A 27,080-nucleotide genomic window follows, 5' to 3' on the forward strand; every position below is an offset into this window, starting at 1 on the left:
GGGGAAGGCCTCGGGAGGGACACGACGGTCCGGCAGCAGAGCCTGAGGGGCTGGAGGAGGCGCCCTCCTCTCAGCTGCTCTTCCTGCCCCTTTAGGTGGCGAGGCTGTATGGGGCCAGGGGCTTTCGGCGGGGCCCGAGGGGCTGGCGAGGCTGCGGCCCTGGAGCCCCCTGCCTGGCAGCCATTCGGGCCCCAGGGAAATATCAGCGCTTTGGCTAACCGAATTATTCTTTCGGTTTGAGCCAGCTCCCCTTTTTGAGTCAGATCCGGCGGCAGGGCCAGAAAAGCGCTTTCTGAAACCCCAGCGCGGTCCTGGGTGGGGGTGGGGTGGGGTGGGGGGTGCGGCCGAGCCGCTGGGCGCCCTCCCCGCACTCCCCCCTCCCCACCCCCAGTCCTCCCCCCGCTGCCCCCCCCAAGCCCGGTGTCGCCCCCTCCGCCCCCAGCCGCAGCCCCGGAGCCGGTGCCCAGAGGGGCCAGGCAGCCCGCAGGGGTCGCTCATGGCTGGTGCAGGGGCTTGGTCCACCACGCTAGTGCTTAGGGCACCAAAATAGAAAAAGAATAATGCTTGGAAAGAATTTGATGTTTCCCAAGGAGCATCGAAAATCGCCATTACGGGAAAAGTCAAACTCTTGAGGGACTTCCTTACACTAATTTAACTGTCCCGGTTGTTTTTATTTCTAATTATGCTGGGGGGATGGGCATCATGATCTGTTTTCAGGGCTTAATGCCCCCTCCACGGTCCCTGGGGGACCTCGGGCCTTGGTGCCTCTCCAGGACATCCTGATGTCTCCGAGGTCCCATTTCAACTCCCTGGGGTCCCGGGCTGCCCAGCTGTTATTTTGCAGAATTTCTCTCCCACAGTGTCACCAGTAGTTCTGCTTATCGCTCCTGCCACTGAGTCACAAGGGGAGGAGGGGATTTCTGAGCTGTTTCAACACTTACCCAGAATATTAGGGGTTTCATGCAACCCTTGTTTATTTAAAAAAAAAAAAAAAAAAAAAAAAAAAAAAGAAAGAAAGAAAGAGAAGAAAGCCCCAAAGCCAACAAAATATGACACACACGTACAGAAGGAGGGAAGGCAAGGGGGTGGGGGCCTTGCAGAACCAAACGACCTATCTGCTGAGCTGGGGCTGGAGCTGGAAGTCAGGTTTCCTGTCCCCACTCCCCCAGCCTGGGCCCACCGCATGCCTTCTGTTTCACCCAGGGCTGTGGAAACCAGCTAATGTTTATGGAGCACTTCCTCCCGCCAGCGGGCACAGTTCTAAGCCCTTTATAAGAAATAGCTCATCCAATGCCCGTAATTGCACCCGGAGGCGTGAGGGCTGTTATTGTGCCTGCCAGCCAGTTTCATAGATAGGAGACAGCACGGAGAGCTCAACTGCACTGGGGTACTTGGGTTTCCTGTGGAGAAAAATTTGCCCATCGCTTTGGCACAGAATCTGTGCCAAGGCAGATTCTCCTCAGCCAAGGCAGGCCTCAGAGTCCCCAGAGTCCAGCTACAGGATGCCCAGAACCTCCCTCCAGCTGAGACAAGCTGGCCAGGGGCTTGGGACCTCTGAGCTCCTTGGGGAGCTGAGGGGGCGCTGTCCTGGAGTCCGAGACCTGGGCTGTGCTCACTACCCCTGGCCAGGATTCAGCAGCAACACAGATACCCAGGAAAGGGGCTGTGGCCTGAGCAGCCAGCCTGCAGCTCAGGGAGGGTATGACTCCAGCGAAACTCCAGCGAGAAGGGCCGCATGTGAGGTCAAGGCCCCAGCATCTAGAATGTGCTGCCCTTGACAACTAGGAAGTGCTAACCCCTGGGGAAGGAAGAGCAGATGGTGCCTGGTGAAGGAGGGAGATGTGGGATAGGGGTGGAGGTGGGTGCATGGCCTCTTCCTCCTCCGTCTCTTCCGTGCCCTTCATTCTCCTTCTGTGGATCTTCATTGAGCACCTACTGTGCACCTGCCCTCAGTGGCCTCTCACTTCCTCCTCTTCCTTCCCAATTCCTTTACCAACTGTGAGATCTTTTGAAGCGACTGTGAGACCTTGGATAAGTCCCTTCCCACTTAGACCCTCAGTTTCCTCTTCTGGAGGAGCAGCGGCCGGGGCTCTGCGGCCCTGTCAGCAGCGTAGTGTGGGTAGATAGCAAAGACCACTCCTAGCTGGAGACGAGAGGCTCGGGAGCTGCTAGCCAGTCACACAATGGCATGGGGCTGACCACACGAGCATGATGTGGCACATGCCCTGGTGGAGGTGTGTGCTGAGACCCCTGGGTGTCAGCCTCAGGTGGGCCCTTGAAGGATGAGCAGAAGCTCACTAGGTAGATACAGTAGGAACTGCCAAGCCCGGGAAGGTTCCTCCAGGCCAGAGGGTACAGCCCATGCACACACGCAGCTCCAGGAACAGCACGAGGCACTGTGGCAAAGCCCTCCCAGTGTGGCTATATTGCCATTTTTGCCAGAAAGGGGGGATGTCAACCTACCTCCATGTCCAGAGTTGTCTTTACCCAGGCCCAAGGCCCAGCCCTCTGCCTTCAGCCTCCACATAGCCCTCTGCCTTCAGCCGTGGCCACTACCACTCAGGAAGATCTGGAAGAGCCTGCTGAGGCCAAGGCAGAGAGAGAAAAGGCAGTTTTAACAGAGCAAAGTCCCTCAGGCCGGCCCCATGGCTGAAGACACCATGGCACAGGTGGGCAGCTGGGGTGAGGGAGGGGGGCTGGACAACCCTGTGTCCTCTTCCAGGAGTCCAGGGCAGGCCAGGGTGCCCCAGATGTGGGGAAGAAAAAGCCTCAGGGGTTTCTTGCAGGCTTTCTGGTGAGTTACTGTATACATATGTTTGTGTGATCCTATGTGTGAGCTGTGGGCTCCTGGCATGCAAGACCCATGCACAGATGCACAGGCATGTGTACACAGATTTGCACACTCGCATCTGGGCGTGCAGCAGCAGAAAGGATGCACAGCAGGTGCGGGGAGAATAAGAGAGCTCTTGGGGTGTAGACAGGACCACTTAGACCTGGGTTCACCTTGGGTTCTCCCCGCCAGGTACTGTTTCCAACAAAGGTAGTTGGGATGTCAGGCAGGGAGGGTAGCCCTGCCTGTGGCAGGTGCTGGGTGGATGATACCACGATGATGAAAGCAGGGACCTGGGCTTCAGGTCGGGGCTGCAGTGTGGGGGAGCCGCAGCAAGAGTATGAAACGTCTGACGGATCTGAGTTCTTGGAGCCAGCTGACCCCAGGCCATTGCAAGGCTGAAAGCTTTAGTTTTCATATTCGCAAAGTCCCATGGGTTCATCTGGAGAGGAGGAATTAGAGCAGTCCCTCCCCCAAAAGCCTGGGCTTCCAGTATTGAAGGGGTTAGTGGGGCCCACTCAGATTGGAGATGAGTCACTGACTTCCCCCACAACTCCTCCCTTCATGCCTGCATCCTGGCCAGAGCCTAGGACCCCACCAGGAACCTGGGGGGGCTTTGCAGCTGCTACCCGAAGACCTGGAAAGCCCGATCGGGAGTGGGGTGTCAGGGCCCAGCCCCAGGTCGTCAGGGCAAGGCCTGAAGAGCACAGAATCCACCCTGCAGAAGTTCTGATGCCACCGATGAAGGAAGCTGTTCTCATGTAGCTGCCACAATAGAATGACCAGTTGTTGAAGGCTTATGTTATTTCTCACCCTCACAGTAATCTTGCAAGCTAGGTATTGCTAATGCCATTTCACACGGGAAAACTAAGGGTTGGAGACAGTGAATAACCCATCCCAGGTCATACCACCTGCAAGGGAGGGTACCCTGATTGCAAACCAATCCACCTGGCTCCAGAGCCGGGGAGGTTTCTGTTCTCTGGACTGGCTGAGAAGCTCCCAGGGAGACATGGACCTCTCCTAGCCTGTCGCTGCAGGAGTCAGCGTGTGGTGAGAGCCTGCCTCAAGTGTTTGGGGCCCGCCACCATAAACCTGAGTGATTCCACACTGCCTAGGAATGGCTGGGAGGCCATTAGGAAGTCTCCGGGCCTCTTCAGGGCTACAGAGGGTGAGATGACGTCTGTGTCCTGCTCACAGCTGAGACCCAATTCACATTGTGGGTCCTGGCTGAGAGGGTAGGCATTATAATGAGACTGAGGGCAGCTTTTTTTTTTTTTTAAGTTGGGGTCTCACTCTGTCGCCCAGGCTAGAGTGCCCTGGTGCGATCATAGCTCACTGTAGCCGTGAACTCCCGGCTCAAGAGATCCCCCTCCCACCTCAGCTCCGGAGTCACCAGGACCACAGACTTGCGCCACTGCCTCCCACAGGGTCAGCTTCATGATCAGCAGCTCTCCCCAGGTCACCATAATCCTGCCCCCAGGATGCGGAAAGTGGCTCTGGCAGTCACTACCGCCTCCGTAAGTCTGGCAGATTCCCAGCCCTGTGTTCTCCAAATACAGGGCAACTAAAGGGAAAAGGGGGAAATAGAAATTAAGGCATCACCCCTCACCACTTTCCAGTTAGTCTAGGGGGAAATCGGCACCTCTCCAGAGGTTTGGGGACCCCTCTTTCCATTCCCTGTGTCCCCAGGCCGATCCCCAGCCCTTTCCTCCAACGGTAGACCTAAAGCTGTCGAGATGTCAACTCAACATCTTAGGAGGGAGGGGAGACACTGAAGGTAAAAAAAAAAAAAACAGCTTCCCCCAGGAGGGACAACGATTCTCCCAAGAGCAGGCAGTCCCGAACTTCTCCCAGCACCCTGAACAACGAGGTAAACTGAGGTGTGGCGGGCCGCTCCCCCTACCCCCGCTAGCTGGATGCCAGCCCCCCCCCCTCCCCCGGCAAGCCCAGGGCTCAGCTGGCTGGGCCCCGCATGCAGCCCCCGCCCGGGGCAGGGCTGAGTGGCAGAGCGCAACAGCCGCGCCCCCTTCCTGGCCGTGCTCCTGCCCGGGCCCCTGGAGCCTGCCTCTCCCCCTCTGATGTAAGCTGATATTTTAATTCTCTTACAAGGAATGGTGTTTAGAGAAATGACTTAACCGGATTACTCATCGTCTCTAATGACTTGGCCCGACTCCAGCGCTATTCCTAGACGTGACGCTTGAGGCTTTGATTCTTTCTCTCTTTCCTTTTGCTCCTTTTTTTTTTTTTTTTTTAAATACCAAGAAATTACAGCCCTGCCTACGCGGACGCCCAGCCCCTACACGCCCCCTTTGCACGGCATCCTGGGAGATGGAGTTCTGTCCTGGCCCCAGTCACGCCCCCATCCCCAGCCCAACTCCTCGCCCCTCTCCCGCCTCATCTTGGTGGGAGATGGGCAGGGTCTGGGTGGACAGAGGTCATTTAACCTCTACATGCCTTGGTTTACTCTTTTGTCAAATGGAAGGGTCACCTGACATACAACAGAGAGTGGAAGTGTCAGTTGAGACCTTATTTTAAGTAAAAGTGTCACACAGACCCAATGGTTTTAAGAGATTTCTTGTCCAGTGCATTTTGTGCTAAGCACCAGTCAAGACTCACACAGAGCTTTAGTTACACTGACCCTGGGACTTACCAGGGCCTGGCCCTCACCCAGCCCAAACTTACTCCTTCCTGTCTGTGGACGAGTCTGCGGGCTTGTCCAGCACTTACTCTCTGGTTCTCAATTGTAATAAGGGGATAGATATAGATACAGCGCCCACTTCAGAGGGCTACAGTGACATTGAAAGAAACACTCCATGGAAGATGGTGCAGTGTGTGTTAGGGTCAGCCCTGGTCCGAGGCATTTTCACCCCTTTCAGCACAAGGCCTTGGCTGAGTAGCTGGAGCGGGGACTGATTCTTACTAGCCTGTGAGGTTGGCAAGGGCCACATCTTCTGCTCCACAAGGATACGGACTTCATTCTGGTCATGGCTACATCCCAGGTCTAGCTCAGTGCTGGCACATAGTAGGACCACACAACATGTGTTGGATGAGTGGATGACTGAATAAGTGGAGCATTATCCTGCTTTCCAGGGGAGGGGCCTGAGGCCCTGACAGGTTAAGTGTCCAAGGTGTCTGAGTGGGAATGAAACCCCCAATTTTCTCTCCTTGCCCTCCGTTCCCCTCCCCCAGGGGAATTCAGCTTCTAGCCTTCAGGCTCAGGAAGTTCAGAACCATGGGTTTCTACCCTGCTGGGACACACTGGGGAGATGTGGGGTGGAGAGGGGAACCCAGCCCAGCCCTGGCCCAACACAGGAAATCTTTCCAGATTGGCTGGAGGTTGGAGGGAACCTAGAGCCAGGTGCAGATGCAGCTTCCAGTGTGGACAAAGCTCGGGAAGGTGGTTTACACGCGCCCTGGGGTACAGTGGCCAAAGCTCTTTCAGGCAGGAAGTTGGCCCTTGGTGATCTGGGACTCACAACCACCTCCCAACTCCTTCACCCCCAGCAGTTCCCCAAAGGCCAAAAGCTATTCTTGTCTTTTTCTAAAAGAGGCATTTGAAACCATGAGCCAATTTTTTCCATTCCTGAGCTTGGGTATCATCTATTTCGGGCATTTGTTGTTTTCCATGAGTTGCAAATGCTGCTGTGAAGCTGGCCTTTCCTGGACAGCTAGCACGGGGAACGAGGAGTTAGGCAAGCAGGGCGGGGCCACGTTAAAAATACTTCCCCGCTTCATTTCTCCTTTGAAAACAAAGCCCTAGGGGCCTTTGGCAACTGCTGAGCCTGGGAACTGAGCTTCCCAGGATAGAAGACTGGCTGTGCATTCTGTTTCCTGCGGGCACTGGATGGGTTTGCGGGTCCCAGAAGAAACATAAGCACTGATTTTGCTGTGTGACTTTGGGCAGTTTGCTTAACCTCTCTGGGCCTGGTGGCCTCCTTTCTAAAATGAGACCAGGTGGACAGATGATCTTGAATGGTCCCTATATCTCTGAGAGCTCCAGGATGAGAACCACCCCCGGGGCCAGATTTTCTTCCTAGAAATGGGCTAACAAGAGGTGCTAGGACATGGAGGTGGGAGGTAGAAAGCAGCTTTTAGCTCAGTCTCTGGGAACACTCTGTGAGCTCCTTAGCCCTGAAACTGTTCTAAGGGGGTCTATAATGTTCTCAGCAGGATTCATGTAATTGCAAAAAGATTAAACGCTATCAAGAGGAGATTAAATACACCGTGCTGGGCACACAGCCCAGCAGTTCCCAAAGAAGCAGATCTGTGTTCCAACAAGGAAAGTCTGTAAGATCTAGCGGTGATCGAAAAAGCAAGTTTCAGAATGGAGCAATGAGAACTGTATCGTTTCTTTAAACACACACATAAAACAAAGCTATCTATTTTTCTATACCATGGATACATATATAGTTTTGAAAATACACATAGGGAAAGTTCTGGAAGACTTCACCCAATCTGATGGGTCTTTACCTCTGGGGCAGGGAGGGAACTGGATTTGGTGTAGCATCAGAGAGGGCTGATTTACTTGCATGTTTTTACAGGACGAATGTGTTTATTTGTAAGTGATGGTTTGTTTTTCTTATTATTAAGACACAAAGAGACACCAGGACACTGAGGGGCTAGGTGACCCCCTCTGTAGGCACAGATGCGTTCTGGCCTGGGATCCTGTGGTTGGAGGGTGCAGGAGGAGGGTGGCTTTGGGCCGGAGTGGAGGTGTGTGAGATGGAGGCTTGAGCAATGGAAGTGTTTGTGCTTTTAGCCAGACGAATGGAGATGTCTGTTTTCGGCAGGATTTACTGGCCATTGTAAATTACTTTCTATTGCAAACAGTTGCCTCAGGAAGCAATTAAATTTAGATCCTATCGTTCCCAGGCTGGCACAGGCAGGTGTTGACTTGCTGAGGCTTTGCAAAACAGCCCTTGTCTGTCAGAATGTGCCCAGCTGCACGGATGGCAGAATAACCCTAACTCTTGGTGGGATGAGCTGCTGTCTTATAAGATAGTGAGTTCCTTGTCAGTAGGGGTATCCAACTCACAAGTGAGGGGTTGGCCTAGATTGCGACCCTGGGGGCTGCATCCAGAGCTCCATCCCCAACCTTGGGCATAGTGCCTGCCAATCAATGCTTCCAGAATGGACAAAGGTGCTTCCTGATGGCATCCCATCATAGTGTCTTCCACCACAGCCTTAGCCTTCCTGGAGGGGAAAGTGGCTTGTAAACTTGGAAGTGGGATGCATTGTTATAATTACCATTATGATTGTTCTGGGTGTCTATTACCAATTCTACAGGTGCTGGCTCTTACAAGCCAGCCCATTATGAGGTAGACAGGGGATTTATCCTGCAGAGCCCACAGGTTCGTCTGCTCTAGACTGAGCCTGCAGACATCTTCCATCCCAGGGCCAAAGGGTAAGGGCCAGGGTTTCAGGTTCATCAAACTGCAGCCCTGGTCCATTCGTTTAGTGTGAGGAGGGGCACCAGTATGATGAGTGGTTAGTAATGGGTGCAAAGCGGGTGGGGGGATGCCTGGGTATGAGGGCTCCTCTTCCTGGGTCTAGCTCTAGCTCCAACACCTACCAGCTGTGTTACTTGAGCTAATCTCTCAGACCTCAGTTTTACCCTATAAAATGAGGACAATGATGGTGTGAAGTGCATAGAGCTATTATGAGTATTAAAATTCATCAACAAAGATTTTTGTGTAGCTTCTATGTACTAGGAACACGGTTCCCGTCTTAGCTAGCCACCTGCTGAGACTGAAACCCTGAGCCTCCGTTTCTTCCTCTTTGGCCTGCACAGGTCCAGGTTGCTGCTATGGCTGGTTGGGCACCTCCTCCTGCCTCCATTCACCCTACGCCTCATTCCCACCTCCCGCAGCCTGAACTCATGCCCCTTCTTTGGACTACTCAGCTTGTAGCTGCCACACTCTGTCTGCATTATATATGTGGACACTGACTATTACCGGCAGGCCTGGCCACAGAGCCTAGGCCGAGGATTTACTAGTTTGGTCCTTGTCTAGCTCACACTAACCACCTCTCCTTTTTTTTTTTTTTTTTTTTTTTTTGAGGCAGGGTCTCCGTCTATTTCCCAGGATCCAGGATAGAGTGCAGTGGTATGATCAAAACACACTGCAGCCTGGACCTTCTGGGCTCAAGTGATCCTCCCGCCTCCGCCTCCCAAAGCACAGGGATTCCAGGCGTGAGCTGCCGCTCCCGGCCTCACCTGGCCTTCTTTGTCGGGCTAGGTGGGGACTGGGAATTGCACAGGGCCACTTTCAAATCAAAGTCATAAGCACTTTGCTCTCTCCACAGAGCCCTCAGTGCTCTGCTGAAAGCAAGGAGGCTTTTTCCAAGGCTCTAGTTTTTCCTCCAGGGAAACTGAGGCACAAGGCAGCAATGATTCCTGGGGGTCCTGCCTCCGCTCGTCTAGGTGAGGAGCCTATTCCAGGGGCTCCACTCTGAAAACCTAGAAGAGAGGGGCGCGCACTACAATTCCCAGAGGACCCCGGGCTCAAGGGCGGTCCCCCGCCCCCCGCCTCCTCCGCACGACGAAGCCGGGTTCACCAATGGGAGCCCAGAGTGGGGCGAGCAGGGGCGGGACGGGGCGGGACTGCGGGGAGGTGGCCGGCGGGCGGCGCCGCCAGCCAGTAGCTCAGAGAGCGCGGGGTCTGGACAGCCGCGCGCTGCGGGTCTCCGGGCGGGCGCCGCGGGACCTCGCTGGGCCATGGGTAAGCGGCTCTGCGGCGCGGCCCGGACAGGGGCTCGGCGGCCCTGCAGGGAGGGTCAAGGTGCCGGCGCCGGGTCCCCTCCAGCCCTCGTGGCAGTCGGTGCGCTGTGTGGGGCGGAGAGGGGTCCGGGGTGGGCTTCGGGCCGCGGGCCAAGGGGAGCGAGCCCGGCCCGCGGCTTCAGCGCTCCCCGGCCGGCGCGGAAGGGGTGAGGCTGGGCGTCCGCGCGCGCTTCGAGAAAAGGAAAGACAAAAAGTTTTGGCGGCCAGGGGCTTCCCGGGCGTTTATCTCGAAACTCTTTTCGCCGTCTCTTGCCTGAAATGTGCCGAGCCCGGTACGGCTCTGTCGTCCCACTTCCTGCTGCGGTTTCCACCTCGAGCTGGGCTCAGCTAATTTGTTGTGACAGCTGTCTGCAGCCGCCCCTCCGCCCCGTGACATCCCGCGGGTTTCAGAACCGCGGCGCCGCCGGGCACAGACTCCGGGTCCGGGGCGCGCGGCCCTTTCCTCTGCGGCCGCCGTTTCCTGAAAGGGGCTGCGCGGGTGTGAAGAACTTGCTCAATGCGCTTTGAAGGCTCCACTGTTCCTCTTTCGGCCGCGGGCTGCGCCAATGGTCCGGGGAGCCCGGCTTCTCGCCCCCTGCCCCTTCCTTCTCTTTCCCTCTCTCTTTTCCTCTCCTGTCTCTCCGCCTACCCGCCGCAGCCCCGCAGGAGAGGGGTCGCTTCCCTGGTTGCTCTCCTCTCCTGTCCCTCGTGTGTCCCCTTCTCTTCCCTCGGTCTGCAGAAGGGACGGGGTGGCGGCTGGGGAGCGTCGGGGGAAGAGGGCAAGAGCGTGGGCTGCGAGCTTGCAGGCGATGCCCGGCTTCGCGCTCGGCGGGAGCTGCGGGCCAACCCGGGCCCGCGCTCCGTCCCTCCGCGGTGTCTAGGGGTCGCCCGGGCTGAGTCGCGTCACCCTCCGCCCAGCGCCGGCGTGGTGGGGCTTGCGAGGTGCAGGACCCCCGAGGGCCCAGGAGGTCCCGAGGCGCTGCGGGTCCAGTGTCCCTTTGTTTGCAGAGTCTTGGGCCAGTAAGGAGGGCTCCGCGGGCCCCAGGGGAGGACAACAGGTGCCTCTTGCCCCACCCGGGCTCCTCTGGTGGGAGCCCACACGCACGGTGGCGTCACTGCGCCTACAGGCAACGCTAGAGCACAGGAGGGGTGGGAGATCGGGGCTCGAGGGCTTCACCCCACAGCAGAGCTCAGAGTCCAATCCAGGCCTTAGGGACCCGCCTGGGGCCTAGAACTTGGTGTGGCAGAGGTAGAAAGGGCCTCCGATAATCAGCTTCTACAGTTGAGAGACGTCAACTGGCACCTCTGAGCCTCTGCTCCGTAGGTGAAATGGGAACACACGAAACCATCTGAGGAGCTCTCACTGTCTGTCACCACCAAATGTGGCCCAGACTCAGTGGGGAGGGACAGCCCCATCCTGGAACTGGGGCTTTTAGGACATCCCAGAGCCCAGTAAGAGGGACAGGGGGAGTGGGGCTTGGAAGTTGGTAGCCTCACATTCAGTGTCCCCCGCACCTCCTTCCCTTTCTGTACCCTCTGGTGGCTCTTGTGGCCTCAGCTGCTCCCAGAGCCTGTCTCTCTCGCCCTCCCCCAAGCTGAGGTACTGAGGTCGGGCTGTGGCTTGAGCTGCACCTGTGCCCTGGTAGGGAGTGGGGGTCCCAGGCCCATCGCGTTTCTTCTCACTGCTGGCTCCAGCTCAGCCCTTGGCAGGCCCCCCTCCCCAAACTGCTGGAGCAAGCTCGCGTAGACTCGGCCTGGCCGCCGCTCCCGCTCCCGGGCTGCCGAGTGGACCAGCCGTTTCGCCGCTTCAAAGGCTGTCTTTGTTTTGCTCCAGCTCAAGCTCAGAGAAACTTAAGCCAACAACCTCAGCCGAGGGGGCGGGGCGGCGTCTGCTGGTTGTTATTGAGGCTGCTGTTACCATTATTGTGGTAATTGACGCAGTGTTCCCAGTCGGTGACTTTTCATCAAAGGAAGTGTCACTTCCTTCCCATCACACCCAGGGTGAGTGGGGCGGGCAGCAGACAGATGGGGAGGGAGGGAGGGAGAGAAGGAAAGGGGTGTGTGCCTCCAGCAGACCCTTAAACTTGAGAGCTGTGTGGCCTTGTACTAGTCACTGCCCCTCTCTGGGCAACAGGGGTCTGTAAGTCCATTGCGCTCATCCTGCACCCAGGAGGCTGATGTTTCCGGAGCACCTGCTGGGCAGCGAGGTGCCTTGGGGAGGGAGCAGGACAGACAGGCCTCTGATCTTCTCACTGAGCCTGGCTGTGGTTTGTGGGGGAAGCCTCCTTTCTCTTCTCGCTTTTTTCTGCTGAGACCATTGGGCACATTGAGTCTAGCACGCCCATCTTGTAGATGGGGAAAGGGAGATACAGAAGCAGTGACCAACTTGGTAAGAGGTGCAGCCATGCGGTGCTAGAGCCCCTTGCCCCATCTGTCCTCTTGGCCCACTCTCATCTGCTTCAAGCTTGATGTCTGGCAGGGCAGGGGGCCCGCTGACTTCCACACATCCACCCACTGCCCGGCCCCATAGCTACCTTCTAGTCCTGGCTAAGCCCCGTGAGACATCTTAAGTTCGTCTTCAGTGACTCTAAACCACCGCCCCACTGCCTTCACCTTCCTGCCTTTGCATACCTGCCTTTGCTTCGCCAGGTTGGCTGGGCCCTGGCCAGAGCTGGTCCCCCTACTCTCTCAGGTAACAGGTAGCAGTTTTTTAAATGGAATCTCAGTAGGTATCAACAGGTCTTTCCTCCTTCCTCAAGATTATGGAGATAACACCCCTTATTCAAAGATGGCGGGTCCTCTGGGCCCTCCGCCACCCAGGCCAGGGAAGTTGATTCACAGAGTGTGGGGGCCATGCCCCTTCCCAGCCCTCCTTCCCCCCCCTCCCCCCAGCTCTCTGATCAGCCCCCTCCCATCCCTGAGCCTGGATGCCTTAGCAGTCAACACAGACCTGCTCTTGTTAGCAGAGTGACAGGAGCGATGTGCTGGGAAACTGCACATCTACTTGGGGAAAGGGGACGAGTTTGCATCCTCTGAGCACAGATAAGGAACTTGAGGTCTCCCTGCTCCCGTTAGAAAGAAAAAAATCTCTAGCTCTTAGGGATCAGCGTCTCTCAGGAGTCAGACTACCCTGGTTCTGAATCCCAGCTCTGCCATGGATAAGCTGCGTGGCCCCAGGCAAGTTACTGAACCTCTCTGAGCCTCAGACATTATATCTGTTATATCTGGATGGCTGGGAAGATTCAACAAAGCAATGTTGTATGAGATGCCTAGCTCACACCAGCCAGGGCACTGATTTGAGTCGGCAGAGCATATAACTTGAGAACAAGTAGACCTATGGGAGCATCCTCTACTGGAGGGAGTGACAGACTAACATCTTCAGTGCTGGAGTTTTAGGATCTGGGAGTTGAGCTTGACTCAGACAGGAGCCATGGAGTTGGAAAGAAATCAGACTCATAGTACAGGAAGAGCCTCAGGCAATCCTCCTGCCCAGCACCCTGCCGCACCCTCTGTCTGCCTAGTGAGGGACTGGGTCACTAGGAGCCCAGGCTCATCTTCCGGTGCAGCCACCTAGCCTGCCTCGGCCCTCTTCCCAGCAGTGAAATGAGGAAATCGCAGGGGGGGCTTTTGTGGAGTGAACTACCATTATCAGGGTTTTTCTAACACCATTTTCTAGCTGCACAAAACTCAAGGAACAAACTAGGAATAAACCTCCCCAAGAAAGCACAGGGGCTTTTTAAGAAGGAACTTCTGAGGACTGCAGAGGGAAACCTGAATTATGGAGACACATGGTCCTGAAAAGAAAGATGCAGTACTGTAAAGGTATTATTTCTCCTCAAAGTAGTTTCTAAATTTAAATGCAATCAAAGCCCCAGTAGTGGGGGTTTTTTGTTTGTTTGTTTGTTTGTTTTGGAGACGGAGTCTGTGTCACCCAGGCTGGAGTGCAGTGGCCTGATCTCAGCTCACTGCAACCTCCACCTCCTGGGTTCAAGCGATTCTCCTGCCTCAGCCTCCTGAGTAGCTGAGATTGTTGGCGTGTGCCACCACACCTGCTAATTTTTGTATTTTTAGTGGAGATAGGGTTTCACCATGTTGGCCAGGCTGGTCTCAAAGTGCCTGCCTTGGCCTCCCAAGGCCAGGCACTCAAGTGATCTGCCTGCCTTGGCCTCCCAAAGTGCCAGGATTACAGGCGTGAGCCACCGCACCTGGCCTTTTTTTTTTTTTTTTTTTTTTTTTTTGAGTTGGAATCTCTCTCTGTCGCCAGGCTGGAGTGCAGTGGCGTGATCTCAGCTCTCTGCAACCTCCATCTCCTGGGTTCAAGCGATTCTCCTGCCTCAGTCTCCCAAGTAGCTGGGACTACAGGCATGTGCCACCACGCCCAGCTAATTTTTGTATTTTTAGTAGAGACGAGGTTTCACCATGTTGGCCAGGATGGTCTCGATCTCTTGACCTCATGATCTGCCCGCCTCAGCCTCCCAAAGTGTTCTTGTTTTTTTTTTTGTTTTTGTTTTTGTTTTTTTTTTAAAGAGAATGTAACAGAATTATCCCAAAGTTCAGATGGAATATTTTTAAAAGATGAGTAATATTGGGGAACTTGCCCTCTGGATAGTAAGTTGTTTTATAAAGCTACAAAAATTAAAACAGTGTGCACAGGTCCTAGCATCTCACTGTGAATGAAACAGAATAGAAAGTCTAGAAATAGTCCCAGATGTGTTCCTTACAAGCATTGACATTATGGGGAAAGTAGCATTTTACACCATTGGGGGAGGAGGCCACTCACTGGGACCCCCCAACCAATGGGGGAAAAGTATGGCTAGGATCCCTATTTCATCCTGTATACTGGAATAGATTCCAGATGTGTTACAAGTGAGTAATGAGACAATAATCACTATCATCATCATTATTGCTTGCTGGATGGAGAAAGGTGAAGTCTGGATGACATTCTTATGGAGAGCAGTTTTCTTTTTTGCATTTGATCCCCCACTTCCGTTACAAATAAAACATGTAAGGCATTGTGCCAGGAAGGAATCTGCACACACAGGCAGGGGACAAGGCAGTAGTGCGGTGGCTCACAGCAGCGCAGCAGCAGCTATCAGGGGCAAGTGGGTTTCTCCTGCCTCTGTGGGCTGAGTGGGGCTGGGAGACGGGGCCTCCAGCTCCATAAGCCTTTTCCCTCCTCCACAGAGCCAGGAGAGGGCCCACCCCACCCCACAGGTCCTGCCTGCCTGGCTCCCAGCTCTCTACCTCCCAACGCCGGACCTGCATGGCCCAACATCTATGGCAGTGGGTTTCAAGCTTATTTTTTATAGCAGAACCCCTTTTACAAATGTAACCCTGATCTGTGAATGATCAGGGAAAGGGAGGGATTAGGGCAGCCAGGGACAAGACAGAGGGCACCCTGGAGACCAAGGAGGAGAGGACTCTCCCTTCTCGCTCATCTAATGCTGCAGAAGTGGGGACCCAAAGGCCTGCAGCGCAGAGGGCCCTGGCAGGACAGAGCACTAACCCTGAGAATGGAGACCGAGTTCATCTGGGGACTCAGCTGGATACAGAGATAGAATGTTTCCCTTTGTGGCTTAGGGCGACAGCTCTAATCCCTTTCCCATCTGGGGTTAAACAGCTCGGATTGGTGACCTCCTTTCCAGGTAACACGAGCACCCAACTCCAGGAGATTTTCCCCCGTGTGGTCCAGGCAGAGCTTGCAAACTCTGAACCACGCAGAAGGGACTAGAGCCCCTCTCGCCCTGTGGCTTACAACTTGGCTGCCCACTGGGATGCCCTGGGGAGCTTTCAACCCTGCTGCCCCACCTTGGACCTTAAATCAGACTCTGAGGATGGGGCCGGAGCATTATGCTCCTCCAGGTGATTCTGATGGGCCCTGTCTAACTACTGTATTTTTCTGAAGCCCAAGGGGCAGCGACTTGCCAAGGGTCACATAGCAAGTCTGTGACTAAGAAGCCCCAGTCACACCAAGGAAGACATGGAGAGGGTCTGTCGATGCCAAGGCTCTGGGGCAGCAAGAATGAGGGGAGGGGATGTGTGAGCTGAGGGTAGCAGGCAGTGGGAGAAGAGCCGGTGGAGGAGGTGCTTCTGGACCTGGAAGACTTCAGGAATTCACAGATAGCAAAGAACTCAAGGATCTTCCTCTCCCATTTCATAGCAGGGAAGACTGAAGCACAAAGTCACAGAGGACTTGGATGGAAAGGCATCAGTCTGGTGGGTCACTTGTTAGTACCCAGGATTTCTGGAGACTGGTGGGTCAGAGGCTAGCCCAAGAGGGTGGCCCTGGTCTCTTTCTCTTTGACAAGCCTTAGGATTGGTTTCTCTCCAGGCTTACTTGGACTCTTCATGAAGGCCTTGCAAATGATAACCACAGCAGCCACTGGACCAGAATCAGACTTTGTTTTGAATCCTGGTCCCCCAGGGAGGCAAGCGAACTATAACCATTCTGGCTTCAGATTCCCCCTCTTTAAAATGGAATTCCTCTGGGACTGAGGGAGAGAATGTACAGGCACACCTTGCTCTATCATGCTTTGCTTTATTGTACTTCACAAATACAGCATTTTTTACTCATTGAAGGTTTGTGGCAACCTGGCATCGAGCAAGTCTATCGATGCCATTTTTTTTAACAGCATGTGCTCACTTTGTGTCTCGGTGTCACATTTTGGTGAGTCTTACAACATTTCAAACTTTTTCATTATTATATCTGTTATGGTGATCTGTGATCAGTGATCTTTGATGTTACTATTGTCATTGTTTTGGGGTACCATGAACCCCACCCACAAAGTGAACTAAATCGATAAATGTTGTGTGTGCTCGTCCTCCACCTGCTCCATCGACCAGCATTCCCCATCTCTCTTCCTCTCTTTCTCTTCTTTGGCCTCACTGTTGCCTGAGGCACAACAATATTGAAACTGGGCCAATTAACAATCCTACAATGGTCTCTAAGTGTTCAAGTGAAAGGAGGAGTTACAGGTCTTTATTTTTAAATAAAAAACTAGAAATAATTAAACTTAGTGAGGAAGGCAGGTCGAAAGCCCAGAGAGGCCGAAAGCTAGGCCTCTTGCACCAGTTTGTCAAGTTGTGAATGCCAAGGAAAAGTTATTGAAGGAAATCAGAACTGCTATTCCAGTGAACACGCATGGTAAGAAAGCAAAACAGCCTTATTGCTGGTAATGGAGAAAGTTTGAGAAGTCTGGATAGAAGATCCAACAAGCCATAACATTCCCTTAAGCCAAAGCCTAAACCAGACCAAGGCTCTAAATCTCCAATGCTGTGAAGGCTGAGAGAGGTGAGGAAGCTGCAGAAGAAAAGTTGGAAGCTAGCAGAGGTTGCTTCATGAGGTTTAAGGAAAGATGCCATCTCCATCACATAAAAGTGCAAGGCGAATCAACCAGGGCTATTGTAGAAGCTGCAGCAGTTTATCCAGAAGATCCAGCTAAGATCATTGATGAAGGTGGCCACACTACCACAGATTTTCCATGTAGATGAAACAGCTTTGTATCAGAAGAAGATGTCATCTAGGACTTTCATAGCTAAGGAGAAGTCAATGCATGGCTTCAAAAGACAGGCTGACTGCCTTGTTAGGGGCTAATGCAGCTGGTGGCTTTAAGTTGAAGCCAGTGCTCATTTATCATTCCAAAAAACCTAGAACCTTTAAGAATTATGCTAAATCTACTCACTCTGTGTTCTAAAAATGAAATAACAAAGCCTGGATGACAGCACATCTGTTTATAACATGCTTTACTGAGTATTTTAAGCCAACTGTTGAGACCTACTGCTCAGAAAAAATTCCTTTCAAAATATTATTGTTCATTGACAAGGCAACCAGTCATGCAAGAGCGCTGATGAAAATGTACCAGGAGCTGCATGTTGTTTTCATGCCTGCTAGCACATTTATTCTAGAGCCAAGGATCAAGGAGTAATTTTAAGTTTCAAGTCTTATTATTTAAGAAATACATTTTGTAAGGCTGTAGCTGCCATAGATAGTGATTCCTCTGATAGATCCGGGCAAAATACATTGAAAACCTCCGGAGAGCATTTAAGGTACATTCGTGGTTCGCGGGAGGAGGTCAAAATATCCAAGCATTTGGGAGAAGTTGATTCCAGCCTTCATGGATGACTTTGAGGGCTTCAAGACTTCAGTGGAGAAGACACTGCAGATGCAGTGGAACCAGCAAGAGAACTAGAGTTAGAAGCAGAGCTTGAGGATGAGACTGAATTGCTGCAATCTCATGATCAAACTTGAGTGGATGAGTTGCTTTTTATGGGTGGGCAAAGAAAGTGACTTTTTTTTTTTTTTTTTGAGACAGCGTCTTGTTCCATCGCCCAGACTGGAGTACAGTGGAGTAATCTCAGCTCACTGCAGCCTCCGCCTCCTAGGTTCAAAGGATTCTCCTGCCTCAGCCTCCCAAGTTACTACCCGAGTGGGACTACTGGGACCTGCCACCACACCCAGCTGACTTCTGTGTTTTTAGTAGAGACAGGGTTTCGCCACATTGGCCAGGCTGGTCTCAAACTCCTGACCTCAGGTGATCCGCCCACCTTGGCCCCCAAAGTGCTGGGATTACAGGCGTGAGCCACCGCGCCCATCCTAAAGTGGCTTCTTGAAGTGGAATCTACTGGCGAAGATGCTGTGAACGTTGTCAAAATGACAACAAAGGATTTAGAATGTTACAGAAACTTAGTTGATAAAGCAGCAGCAGGGTTTGAGAGGATGGACATCAGTTTTGAAAGTTTTGCTGTGGATAAAATGCTGTCAAAAATAGCATAACATGCATGCCATGGAGAAATCTTTCACGAAAGGAAGAGTTGCCAGGCGCAGTGGCTCACGCCTGTAATCCCAGCACTTTGGGAGGCTGAGGTGGGCAGATCATGAGGTCAGGAGTTTGAGATCAGCCTGGCCAGTATGGTGAAACCCCGTCTCTACTAAAAATACAAAAATTAGCCAGGCGTAGTGGCACGCACCTGTAGTCCCAGCTACTCGGGAGGCTGAGGCAGAAGAATCACTTGAACCCAGGAGGCAAAGATTGCAGTGAGCCAAGATCGCGCCACTGCACTCCAGCCTGGGCGACAGAGCGAGATTCTGTCTCAAAAAAAAAAAAAAAAAAAAAAAAAAGGAAGAGTTAATGGATGTGGCAAACTTCATTGTTGTCTTATTTTAAGAAATTGCCACAGTCACCCCAGCCCAAGAAACCACCACCCTGAGATCAGTCAGCAGCCATCAACATGGAGGCAAGACATAAGAACACCTACCAAAGCAGGACCACTCAGTGGCGAAGGATTCTACCCCGTGCCTCTGAGTACCACTGGCCCCTGGCTTACGCTGGTTTGGGTTTCTTGTTCCTGAGGAGATTCTTTTTCTGTCTGGGATGGAAGGGAAATCTCATAGGTTCCTAACAATAAGGATGTCCTGGGAGGGAGTGAACCAATTCATACTTGATTAACAAAAGAACAAAGGACAGAAAGGAAAGGTTGTCAGAAGACGTGGGTTCCTGGTCTGGTATCTGCTGCCAGCCTGCCATGTGGCCTGAGGCAGTTTCCAGTGGTTGTGGTTTTTGCAGTGGCAGAGGTGTTGCGTTTTTGCAACCATCAGCACATGGTGGTTCTTAGTAAAATACAGCCCATGGCTTCTCCTGCCTGCCACGCAGGGTTGTTGTGAGCCTTGCTCGTTCCAGCTTGGCATCTGCTGTGTGGGGTATGGGAAGCCTCACCAAACTATCAGGGTGCCCCAGGAGCCACAGGCAGTTCAGCCAGGATGGCTGTGAGTAGCCTAGGGTGACGGAGGAGCTGCCCATGGCCGGGGGCCGGAGGAGGCCACCCAGAGGAAGGCACTTGTCAGCAGAGACCTGAGGGGTCACCAGGACCCTTGCAGGTGAGGGGAGCATGTGGCATTATTAGGGCAGTTAGAACTCTGCAAATGCTCAGGGAAAGGTCAGATGTTCCTGAATATTCCCGGAGGAACCACTACCCAGGGACCCCTGTGTTGCTTTGGGGCCACAGCCATGGGATCCTTTAGCTCTCCAGTGAGACTGAGCTGCTTCTCAACTCTGTGTCTGAGCAGGGGCAGATTTTGGAGACAGGATTTCCCCAAGCACCACAGCCCAACCCCGGCCTCCTGTGACTTGACCTCAAGGTGGTTTTGCGTTTCCTTCAAAGATGTGGGGAGATAGCTGGAGCAGAGGAAAGAAAAGGGGCAGGTGTGGAGCGGATGCAGCGGGTTGTGGGGGAGCGGGGAGGAGGGCCTCTGTGTGTGTGTGTGTGTCTGTGTGTGTGTGTGTGTGCATGTAGCCTGTGTGCAGCCAGGGACACACCCCTTCCCCCTGACCAATTCTTTTTTTTTTTTTTTTTTTTAAATAATAGAGACGGGGGTCTCACTATGTTGCCCAGACAGGTCTTGAACTCCTGACCTCAGGTGATCACCTGCCTGGGCCTCCCAAAGTGCTGGGATCGCAGGAGTGAGCCCCTGCACTGGCGCCCTCTGGCAACTCTGATTGGGAGTAGGGAGACTGCTCCTGTTCCTCCCTGCTTGAGTCTCATGTGCTCTCTCCCCACCCCTTCCTCCTTCCTCCTTCCCTCTCTCCTTGCAGCAGCCCCTGTCAAAGGGAACAGGAAGCAGTCCACGGAGGGTGACGCCCTAGACACACCTGCATCCCCCACACCTGCTGGCGAGCAGAACGGGATCCAGAACCCCACCTCACTGGAGGTGAGTTGACTCCCTCTGCTGACTCCCTGGGCGCTCTTCCCTGCCACCCTCACCTGTGCTCCGCCTCCAGGTGAACCTGGACACTCCCCAAGCTCTCAGGAGGGAGATATGTTCCTACTCTGGCCCTGCCCAGCAGCCAGGGGACTTACTTGTCATCTGTGGCAGAGAGTTTCAATCTTGGTTTTTGTAGCAGAACCCTTTTTTGAAATGAAGATGACCCACCACCCTGATCCATAAAACAGACAAAAGCTCCAGCCCATGATGTAAAACCACATTCACATCCATTCATTCAGATGCATAACATGGGCGTATAAAGTCACTCAGTGAGACCAACAAGACTGTTTCGATGAGCACAGAATCTGAAGGGGGAGCTGCAGGCAGCTTTTTCGGAGCACAGTCGGCCCCGGCTTTCATTCATTTTGGCCATTTGCTTTGGTGGCACAGTCTGGAAAAGTACCCTGATTCACGCAGAAAAGTGGTTGCAAATGGTAGTTGTCTTTAGCAGCTTGCCGGGAATTCAGAATAGAGGCCTGGAGGAGCAGATTGACTTGCGCAATTATGAGCCTTCCTTCTGAGGTCTGCACAGACCAGCCCCAGGGCCCCAGCATGTTATGATTTCATGGGTGATATGTGAGTTCCTATGTTGTTTCTTCTCAGAGGTCTTTAATACCTTAAAAACACTGAACTATTACAGAAGCTATTTACAATAACAAAAAAAGTAAAAACACTGAAACTTGAATCAATTATTATTATTATTATTTTTAGACAGAGTCTCACTGTTACCCAGGCTGGAGTGTAGTGGCACAATCTTGGCTCCCTGCAACCTCCAGCTCCTGGGTTCAAATGATTCTTCTGCCTCAGCCTCCCGAGTAGCTAGGATTACAGGCATGCACTACCAGGCCTGGCTAATTTTTGTATTTTTAGTAGAGATGGGATTTCCCCATGTTGGCCAGGCTGGTCTCGAACTTCTGACCTCAAGTGATCAGTCTGCCCACCTCGGCTTCCCAAAGTGCTGGGATTACAGGTGTGAGCCACCGTGCCCAGCTGGATCAAATATTTTTGGAACACATGGCTGTCTGCGCTGTCCTAGTCCAGATGGTTTATGTCTTGGAAGCTGTCTGTTCTCTGAGCAGGGTATGGGCCCTGGGCTCTCTGCCCCGAGCCACTCGCTGGATGAACGGCATCAGCAGAGATTGCCCCTCTGGGACCCGCAACCAAAAGTCCTGTGCCCCTGACAGCAGTGTGCAATTGAAGCCCAGAACTTCACCTCCCTGTGCTCAGCACTGCAGGCTTGGGGCCACACAGAGGCTCGGGGAATGTGGGCCTGACAGAGCAACCCCACGGCACCAGAAAGCACTGAGCACCTTTGCTCCTTCAGCTTTTCCCTCTGCGGTTATGGGGGAGTCCCAGGGACACTGAGCCTGCCCTCCTGGAGCTCCTAGTCTGGCAGAGGAGCTGACACAAATATGACAAATCAAGAACAAGACAGAGAAGTGACCCTGGCCTGGAGAAGGCTGGGGACTGCTCTCGTGGCAGCCTCTGGAGCCAGCTGCTCTGGGGTACCCAGCCTCCGGGGAGGTCCTGGACTCTAGCTCCTGTCCTGGGGCGCTGAGAGCTGACACCTGTGCCTGCTGAACCCAGGAACAGCCACTCCCTCTCAGAACAGTGGCTAGGTGCTCTCTGGGAAACTGGGGTTGGGGCAGGTACCTTATTCTTCCTGCAGCCAGTGGTTTCTGCACATCCCCAGCAGCCAGCCACCAATTGGGGCCCATCCCAATGCCTCCTGTTTTCTCCCCAGGACTCCCCCGAGGCAGGCGGGGAGCGGGAGGAGGAGCAGGAGCGGGAGGAGGAGCAGGCCTTCCTGGTCAGCCTCTACAAGTTCATGAAGGAGCGACACACGCCCATCGAGAGGGTGCCCCATCTCGGCTTCAAGCAGAGTGCGTCCCTGGGGTGCAGGCAGGGAGGGGGGCCCAGCAGGGGACCCCGCCCAGGCAGGGCATCGGGCAGGCACTCCCACTCTGGGTGACCCAGGTTGCAGATAGAAAGGAGGCCTCCCTCCAGGCTACCACTGGGCCAGGGGTGCACAGGGCACAGCCTGCCCGTCTATTGCAGTGGCCCTGGCTGGGTGTGTGCTGGTCTCTGCCTGGCCTGTCAAGGCACCAGGAAGGGGTGGCAGGCTGTCCCCACCTCCCACAGAGACTGACGGCCAGCCTGCCCCTCTCTCCCCCAGTTAACCTGTGGAAGATCTACAAGGCAGTGGAGAAGCTGGGGGCCTATGAGCTGGTAAGGAAGGCACCTCCCAGTCCTTGCCAAACTGCATATCCCTGGGGTGAGCCTGCAGCGCTGTCCTTGCCTCTGGACAGAGGAAGAGCCAGGATCCCCAGTCCTGCCCCTGCGTCCCTGCCTCCCTGCCTCCCCCGCTGGTACTCTGCTGCTCAAAGCAGCTTTTCAGCCTTCCCCATCTGTTCTGCCCGCCCCGTATTGGGAAAACTGCTTGGGCCAGCAGTCCGTGGCCCTAGGAGGGAGAATCGGCTGGCCGCTGCTGGAGCCGCAGAGCAGCTGCCAAACTGCAGTCTTTCGAGTCCCTGCGAGGGCGGCCGGAGCTGCAAGGACCCCGCCGCCAGGGGGCGCCCGCTGGCCGCGCCCTCACGAGGTGCCCTTGCAGGTGACCGGGCGCCGCCTCTGGAAGAACGTGTACGACGAGCTGGGGGGCAGCCCGGGCAGCACCAGCGCGGCCACGTGCACGCGCCGCCACTACGAGAGGTACGGTGGGGCGGGCTCGGGTGCTGGACGCCGCCTGCCCTGCGGGGCTTTGGCCGACCTTGCCTGGAGGGCCGGGTGGACTCTGCCCGGAGCTGGCAGCGTCCGTCCTCAGCGCTGTGCCGTCCTCAGAGCTGCGGGAGCCCAGGCTGGCTGGGCACAGTCACTGAGGGAGCTGAAGCTTTGGGACCAGGAGAGGGCCTTCCTCGGCGCCAGCGGGGAAAGGGGCTCAGAGGAGGCTGCAGAGGCCCATGGAGGGGATGGGCGCCGGCCTCCTGGGGGACATGCGTGGTTCCTCCCCAGGCTGGTCCTGCCATACGTGCGGCACCTGAAGGGGGAGGATGACAAGCCGCTGCCCACCTCCAAGCCCAGGAAACAGTACAAGATGGCTAAGGAGAACAGGGGGGATGATGGGGCCACCGAGAGGCCGAAGAAGGCCAAGGAGGAGCGGCGCGTGGACCAGGTAGGCCTGCGGCTGGCTGGGGCCACCCTGTCCCTTGCCTCTTGTAGCTCCCTACCCCACAACTCCCTGTGGCCGCGGAGCTGTCTGCTCAGAACACACAGAACCTGCACCCAGGGCGGGACTTGCAAGGTTCCAGGTTCTCCACAGATGGTTGTGCAAGTGGACTCTGACCTCCAGCCTGCGCCCACCCACCAGGCACCTGAGGCTCTGTCCACTCAGAGGACAGGGCACCTTTGGAAAATTCTTCACAGAGGACTGCAGGGGCTAGCGGGGGACCTGGGCAGGCCTGAAAGTGCCACCTCCTGCTCCTCAGGTCAGGATGTGGGGCTCAGGCAGCCCTGAGGCAAGGCTTTCCCTCATTCCAGATGATGCCAGGAAAGACCAAAGCAGATGCTGCTGACCCAGCACCACTTCCCAGCCAGGAGCCCCCCAGGAACAGCACAGAACAGCAGGGCCCAACCTCTGGGTCTTCTGTGTCCTTTGTGGGTGCCAGCGGCTGTCCTGAGGCCTACAAGCGGCTCCTATCCAGCTTCTACTGCAAGGGGACACACGGCATCATGTCACCGCTGGCCAAAAAGAAGCTCCTGGCCCAGGTGAGCAAGGTGGAGGCCTTGCAGTGCCAGGAGGAGGGCTGCCGCCATGGGGCAGAGCCCCAGGCGTCCCCAGCTGTTCACCTCCCAGACAGTCCCCAGAGCCACAAAGGGCTGACTGAGAACTCCAGGCATCGGCTGACCCCTCAGGAGGGATTGCAGGCCCCGGGTGGCAGCCTCAGGGAGGAGGCGCAGGCGGGCCCCTGCCCGGCAGCCCCCATCTTCAAGGGCTGCTTCCACACCCACCCCACCGAGGTGCTGAAGCCTGTCAGCCAGCACCCCAGGGACTTCTTCTCTAGACTTAAAGATGGGGTGCTATTGGGGCCTCCTGGCAAAGAGGGGCTGTCAGTGAAAGAGCCCCAGCTGGTGTGGGGCGGGGACGCTAACCGCCCTTCTGCATTCCACAAAGGTGGCTCCAGAAAGGGCGTCGTCTACCCCAAGCCTAAAGCCTGCTGGGTGTCCCCCATGGCCAAGGTCCCAGCCGAGAGCCCCACGCTCCCACCCACCTTCCCCAGTAGCCCAGGCCTGGGCAGCAAGCGCAGCCTGGAGGAAGAGGGTGCTGCCCACAGTGGGAAGAGACTGCGGGCCGTGTCTCCCTTTCTTAAGGAGGCGGATGCCAAGAAGTGTGGGGCCAAACCTGCAGGGTCCGGCCTGGTCTCCTGCCTTCTGGGCCCAGCCCTGGGGCCTGTGCCTCCAGAGGCCTACAGGGGCACCATGCTGCACTGCCCGCTGAACTTCACTGGCACCCCAGGCCCCTTGAAGGGCCAGGCTGCACTCCCCTTCAGCCCCCTGGTCATCCCGGCCTTCCCGGCCCACTTCCTGGCCACTGCAGGCCCCTCGCCTGTGGCCGCTGGCCTGATGCACTTCCCCCCAACGTCCTTCGACAGTGCCCTCCGCCACAGACTTTGCCCGGCCTCATCTGCCTGGCACGCACCACCAGTCACAACCTATGCAGCGCCCCACTTCTTCCACCTCAACACCAAGCTGTAGGCCAGCCCATGGTGTTGTGTACACTGTGGAGTCGACAGGGGCCTACAACAGGCAGATGCTGCTGCCAGGGGGCTCTGAACTAGTGCCTGCTACGCAGGACACCCGGGCCATGCCCCTGGCTGGGCAGCCTGGCACAAGTGAAGAAGGAGGCAGTGGGAAAACTGTGTTTGTCTCAAGGCAGCAGCCTGAACCCAGGAGCAGAGGACCCAGTTTTTATAAGGCCCTGGGAGAGGGTGGGCAGCTCCCACTGCCCCAAAGCAGAGCTGGAAGCACCCAGGTTGCCTACGGAAAATCCAATAAAAAGACACCAGTGTGAATCCACGTAGCCCTGCGGTGTGCGTGGTGTGGGCCTTTGCAACGGCAGGCAAGGCGGGGGTGAGCTTGTGGGTGGGGCTGCCATTAGGGGGCCAAGGAGATGGACCTGAACGCCACTACCCCATTCAAGAGCGGGCCCAAAGCAAACCCCAGCCTCTGCTGTTTAGGCAGCCTCTGACATCTGTCCTTGCCTTCAGTCCAGTTTCCTAGTTGAGCTTCAGGGAATGCTTGCTGCCTTCTTCGTTGTGGAGATGGGGATTGGAGGCCCTGGGAGCGTCAGTGACTTGCCCAGTTTCCCCTGGCAGGAGGGGCAGGGGAGGGCTGCCCAGGCTGTGTGACTCCCGTGCTCTGAGCAGTACCCCAGGCTGTTACCAGTGCCCCTGGGGGCTTGGGGTGTGACCAGGAAGCCTGAGTTGGTCTGCCTTGGTGGTGGATGTAGATTTCTGGGGCCTGCAGCCGAGCCCTCTCTGCAGCCCCACCCCACTTGCCTGACCCACATGGACAGGCCAGAATGACCACTGGAGTGAAATCACCAGAGGTGCCTGGAGGGAAAGGGGAGCAAATCCACTGGTCTGGGCCTGGGTGTCTGCATCGGTAACAAGCCCCTGCGGTTTCAGATGTGGTTGCCCCAGGGCTCATATTAGAATCCCTGCGGCCTGATGCCCTGCTTCCTGCAGGCCGGATGGGAGCAGGGCCTTGGCTCAGGAGGAGGGAGGGTGGGTTCTTTTCAGAGGCACTGTCCCCTCCCTCCACAAGCAGCCTGCACCCAAACAGCTTCACATGTAGTCCTGGAAAAGTGGGGCTACTGCTGGCCAAGCAGAGGGCAGATGTCAGGGCTACAGGTGTGAGCAAGTCAGTGGGTGACACGCACCACTGGAACTTACCCTGGCCGCTGAGGCTGGGGCTGGGGCTGGGATGCTCATGAACTCCGGCCATGGGAAGGGCCCCCATAGTTTGCAGGTAGAGACGCCAAGTTCAGGGACGGGCAGGGTCTTGCTTGCCCAAGGCCACCATCCACGATGACAGAACCCAGGCCAGGGAACATGCAGCATGCCTGGCACCAGGGAGTGGGTGGCCAGGCCAAAAGGGCACCCTATCCAGCCCCTGCCCCTGGCCGCCTCCTTCAGGAGCAGCCTGTGGAGGAGAGCTCAGGCACCTTCCAAGCGAGGCCTGTGATGGGTGGAGGGGCAAAGAGTGGTGGTCCCTGCTGTTGAGAGCGCTCAGGCTCTGCAGGGGCATCTCCCAACCTTCCACCTCTTTCCTTCTGAGAGATGCCAAGATGTCAGCCTGAGCACCTGCAGTGACCAGCTCTGAGCTCCGCACTGCCACATGCGCCTGTGTGCAGTCCATCTCTCCCAGCCGCGGAGGCTCAGTGGATGATAAAGAATGGGGAGGGGCTGGGTGCAGTGGCTCACACCTGTAATCCCAGCATTTTGGGAGGCCAAGGCGGGCGGATAACCTGAGGTCAGGAGTTTGTGACCAGCCTGGCCAACATGGTGAAACTCCATCTGTACAAAAAATACAAAAATTAGCCAGGCATGGTGGCGGGCACCTGTAATCCCAGGTACTTGGGAGGCTGAGGCAGGAGAATAACTTGAACTCGGGAGGCAGAGGTTGCACTGAGCCGAGACTGTGCCACTGCACTCCAGCCTGGGCAAGGAGCAAAACTC

The 27,080-nt window shown here is 55.4% G+C and overlaps 2 protein-coding genes and 1 long non-coding RNA gene across 5 annotated transcripts; 2 read left to right on the forward strand and 1 right to left on the reverse strand.

Annotated features, from left to right (window-relative positions):
- Positions 1–650: 650 nt before the first annotated feature.
- On the reverse strand, positions 651–5,046 carry LOC112131983 (uncharacterized). Its single transcript, XR_002913799.1, has 3 exons — positions 4,967–5,046; positions 2,464–2,579; positions 651–893 (listed from the first exon to the last, which is right to left on the reverse strand). It is a non-coding gene; the product is annotated as an uncharacterized LOC112131983 (long non-coding RNA).
- A 4,383-nt stretch (positions 5,047–9,429) lies between these two features.
- ARID5A (AT-rich interaction domain 5A) lies at positions 9,430–25,416 on the forward strand. Of its 3 annotated transcripts, none has more exons than XM_002811661.6 (7): positions 9,430–9,549; positions 20,177–20,292; positions 22,091–22,229; positions 22,523–22,575; positions 22,958–23,055; positions 23,356–23,515; positions 23,881–25,416. In XM_002811661.6, the coding sequence occupies exons 1-7, from the start codon at positions 9,546–9,548 to the stop codon at positions 25,093–25,095; spliced, it is 1,785 nt and encodes a 594-aa protein (XP_002811707.2). In that variant the 5' UTR covers positions 9,430–9,545; the 3' UTR covers positions 25,096–25,416. The 3 variants fall into 3 exon arrangements, with proteins under 3 accessions (XP_002811707.2, XP_024098498.2, XP_054403118.1); XM_024242730.3 differs by lacking the exon at positions 9,430–9,549 and adding an exon at positions 18,474–19,786; XM_054547143.1 differs by lacking the exons at positions 9,430–9,549; positions 22,091–22,229 and having other exon boundaries at positions 20,262–20,292.
- Positions 9,558–13,791, forward strand: LOC103889468 (uncharacterized). Its single transcript, XM_054547144.2, is given in 2 exon segments — positions 9,558–10,480; positions 10,483–13,791. Coding segments are annotated over 2 exon segments (618 nt in total). The 5' UTR covers positions 9,558–10,104; the 3' UTR covers positions 10,725–13,791.
- Positions 25,417–27,080: the final 1,664 nt, after the last annotated feature.

The sequence above is a fragment of the Pongo abelii genome, chromosome 12, assembly GCF_028885655.2.
Source record: "Pongo abelii isolate AG06213 chromosome 12, NHGRI_mPonAbe1-v2.0_pri, whole genome shotgun sequence".
Lineage (NCBI taxonomy): Eukaryota > Metazoa > Chordata > Mammalia > Primates > Hominidae > Pongo > Pongo abelii.

Excerpts from the sequence above, each read along its gene's own strand:
- ARID5A (XM_002811661.6), top strand. Across the intron at positions 22,230-22,522 it reads CCATCTCGGCTTCAAGCAGA|TTAACCTGTGGAAGATCTAC; the intron begins GTGCGTCCCTGG and ends TCTCTCCCCCAG. Across the intron at positions 22,576-22,957 it reads AGCTGGGGGCCTATGAGCTG|GTGACCGGGCGCCGCCTCTG; the intron begins GTAAGGAAGGCA and ends GTGCCCTTGCAG.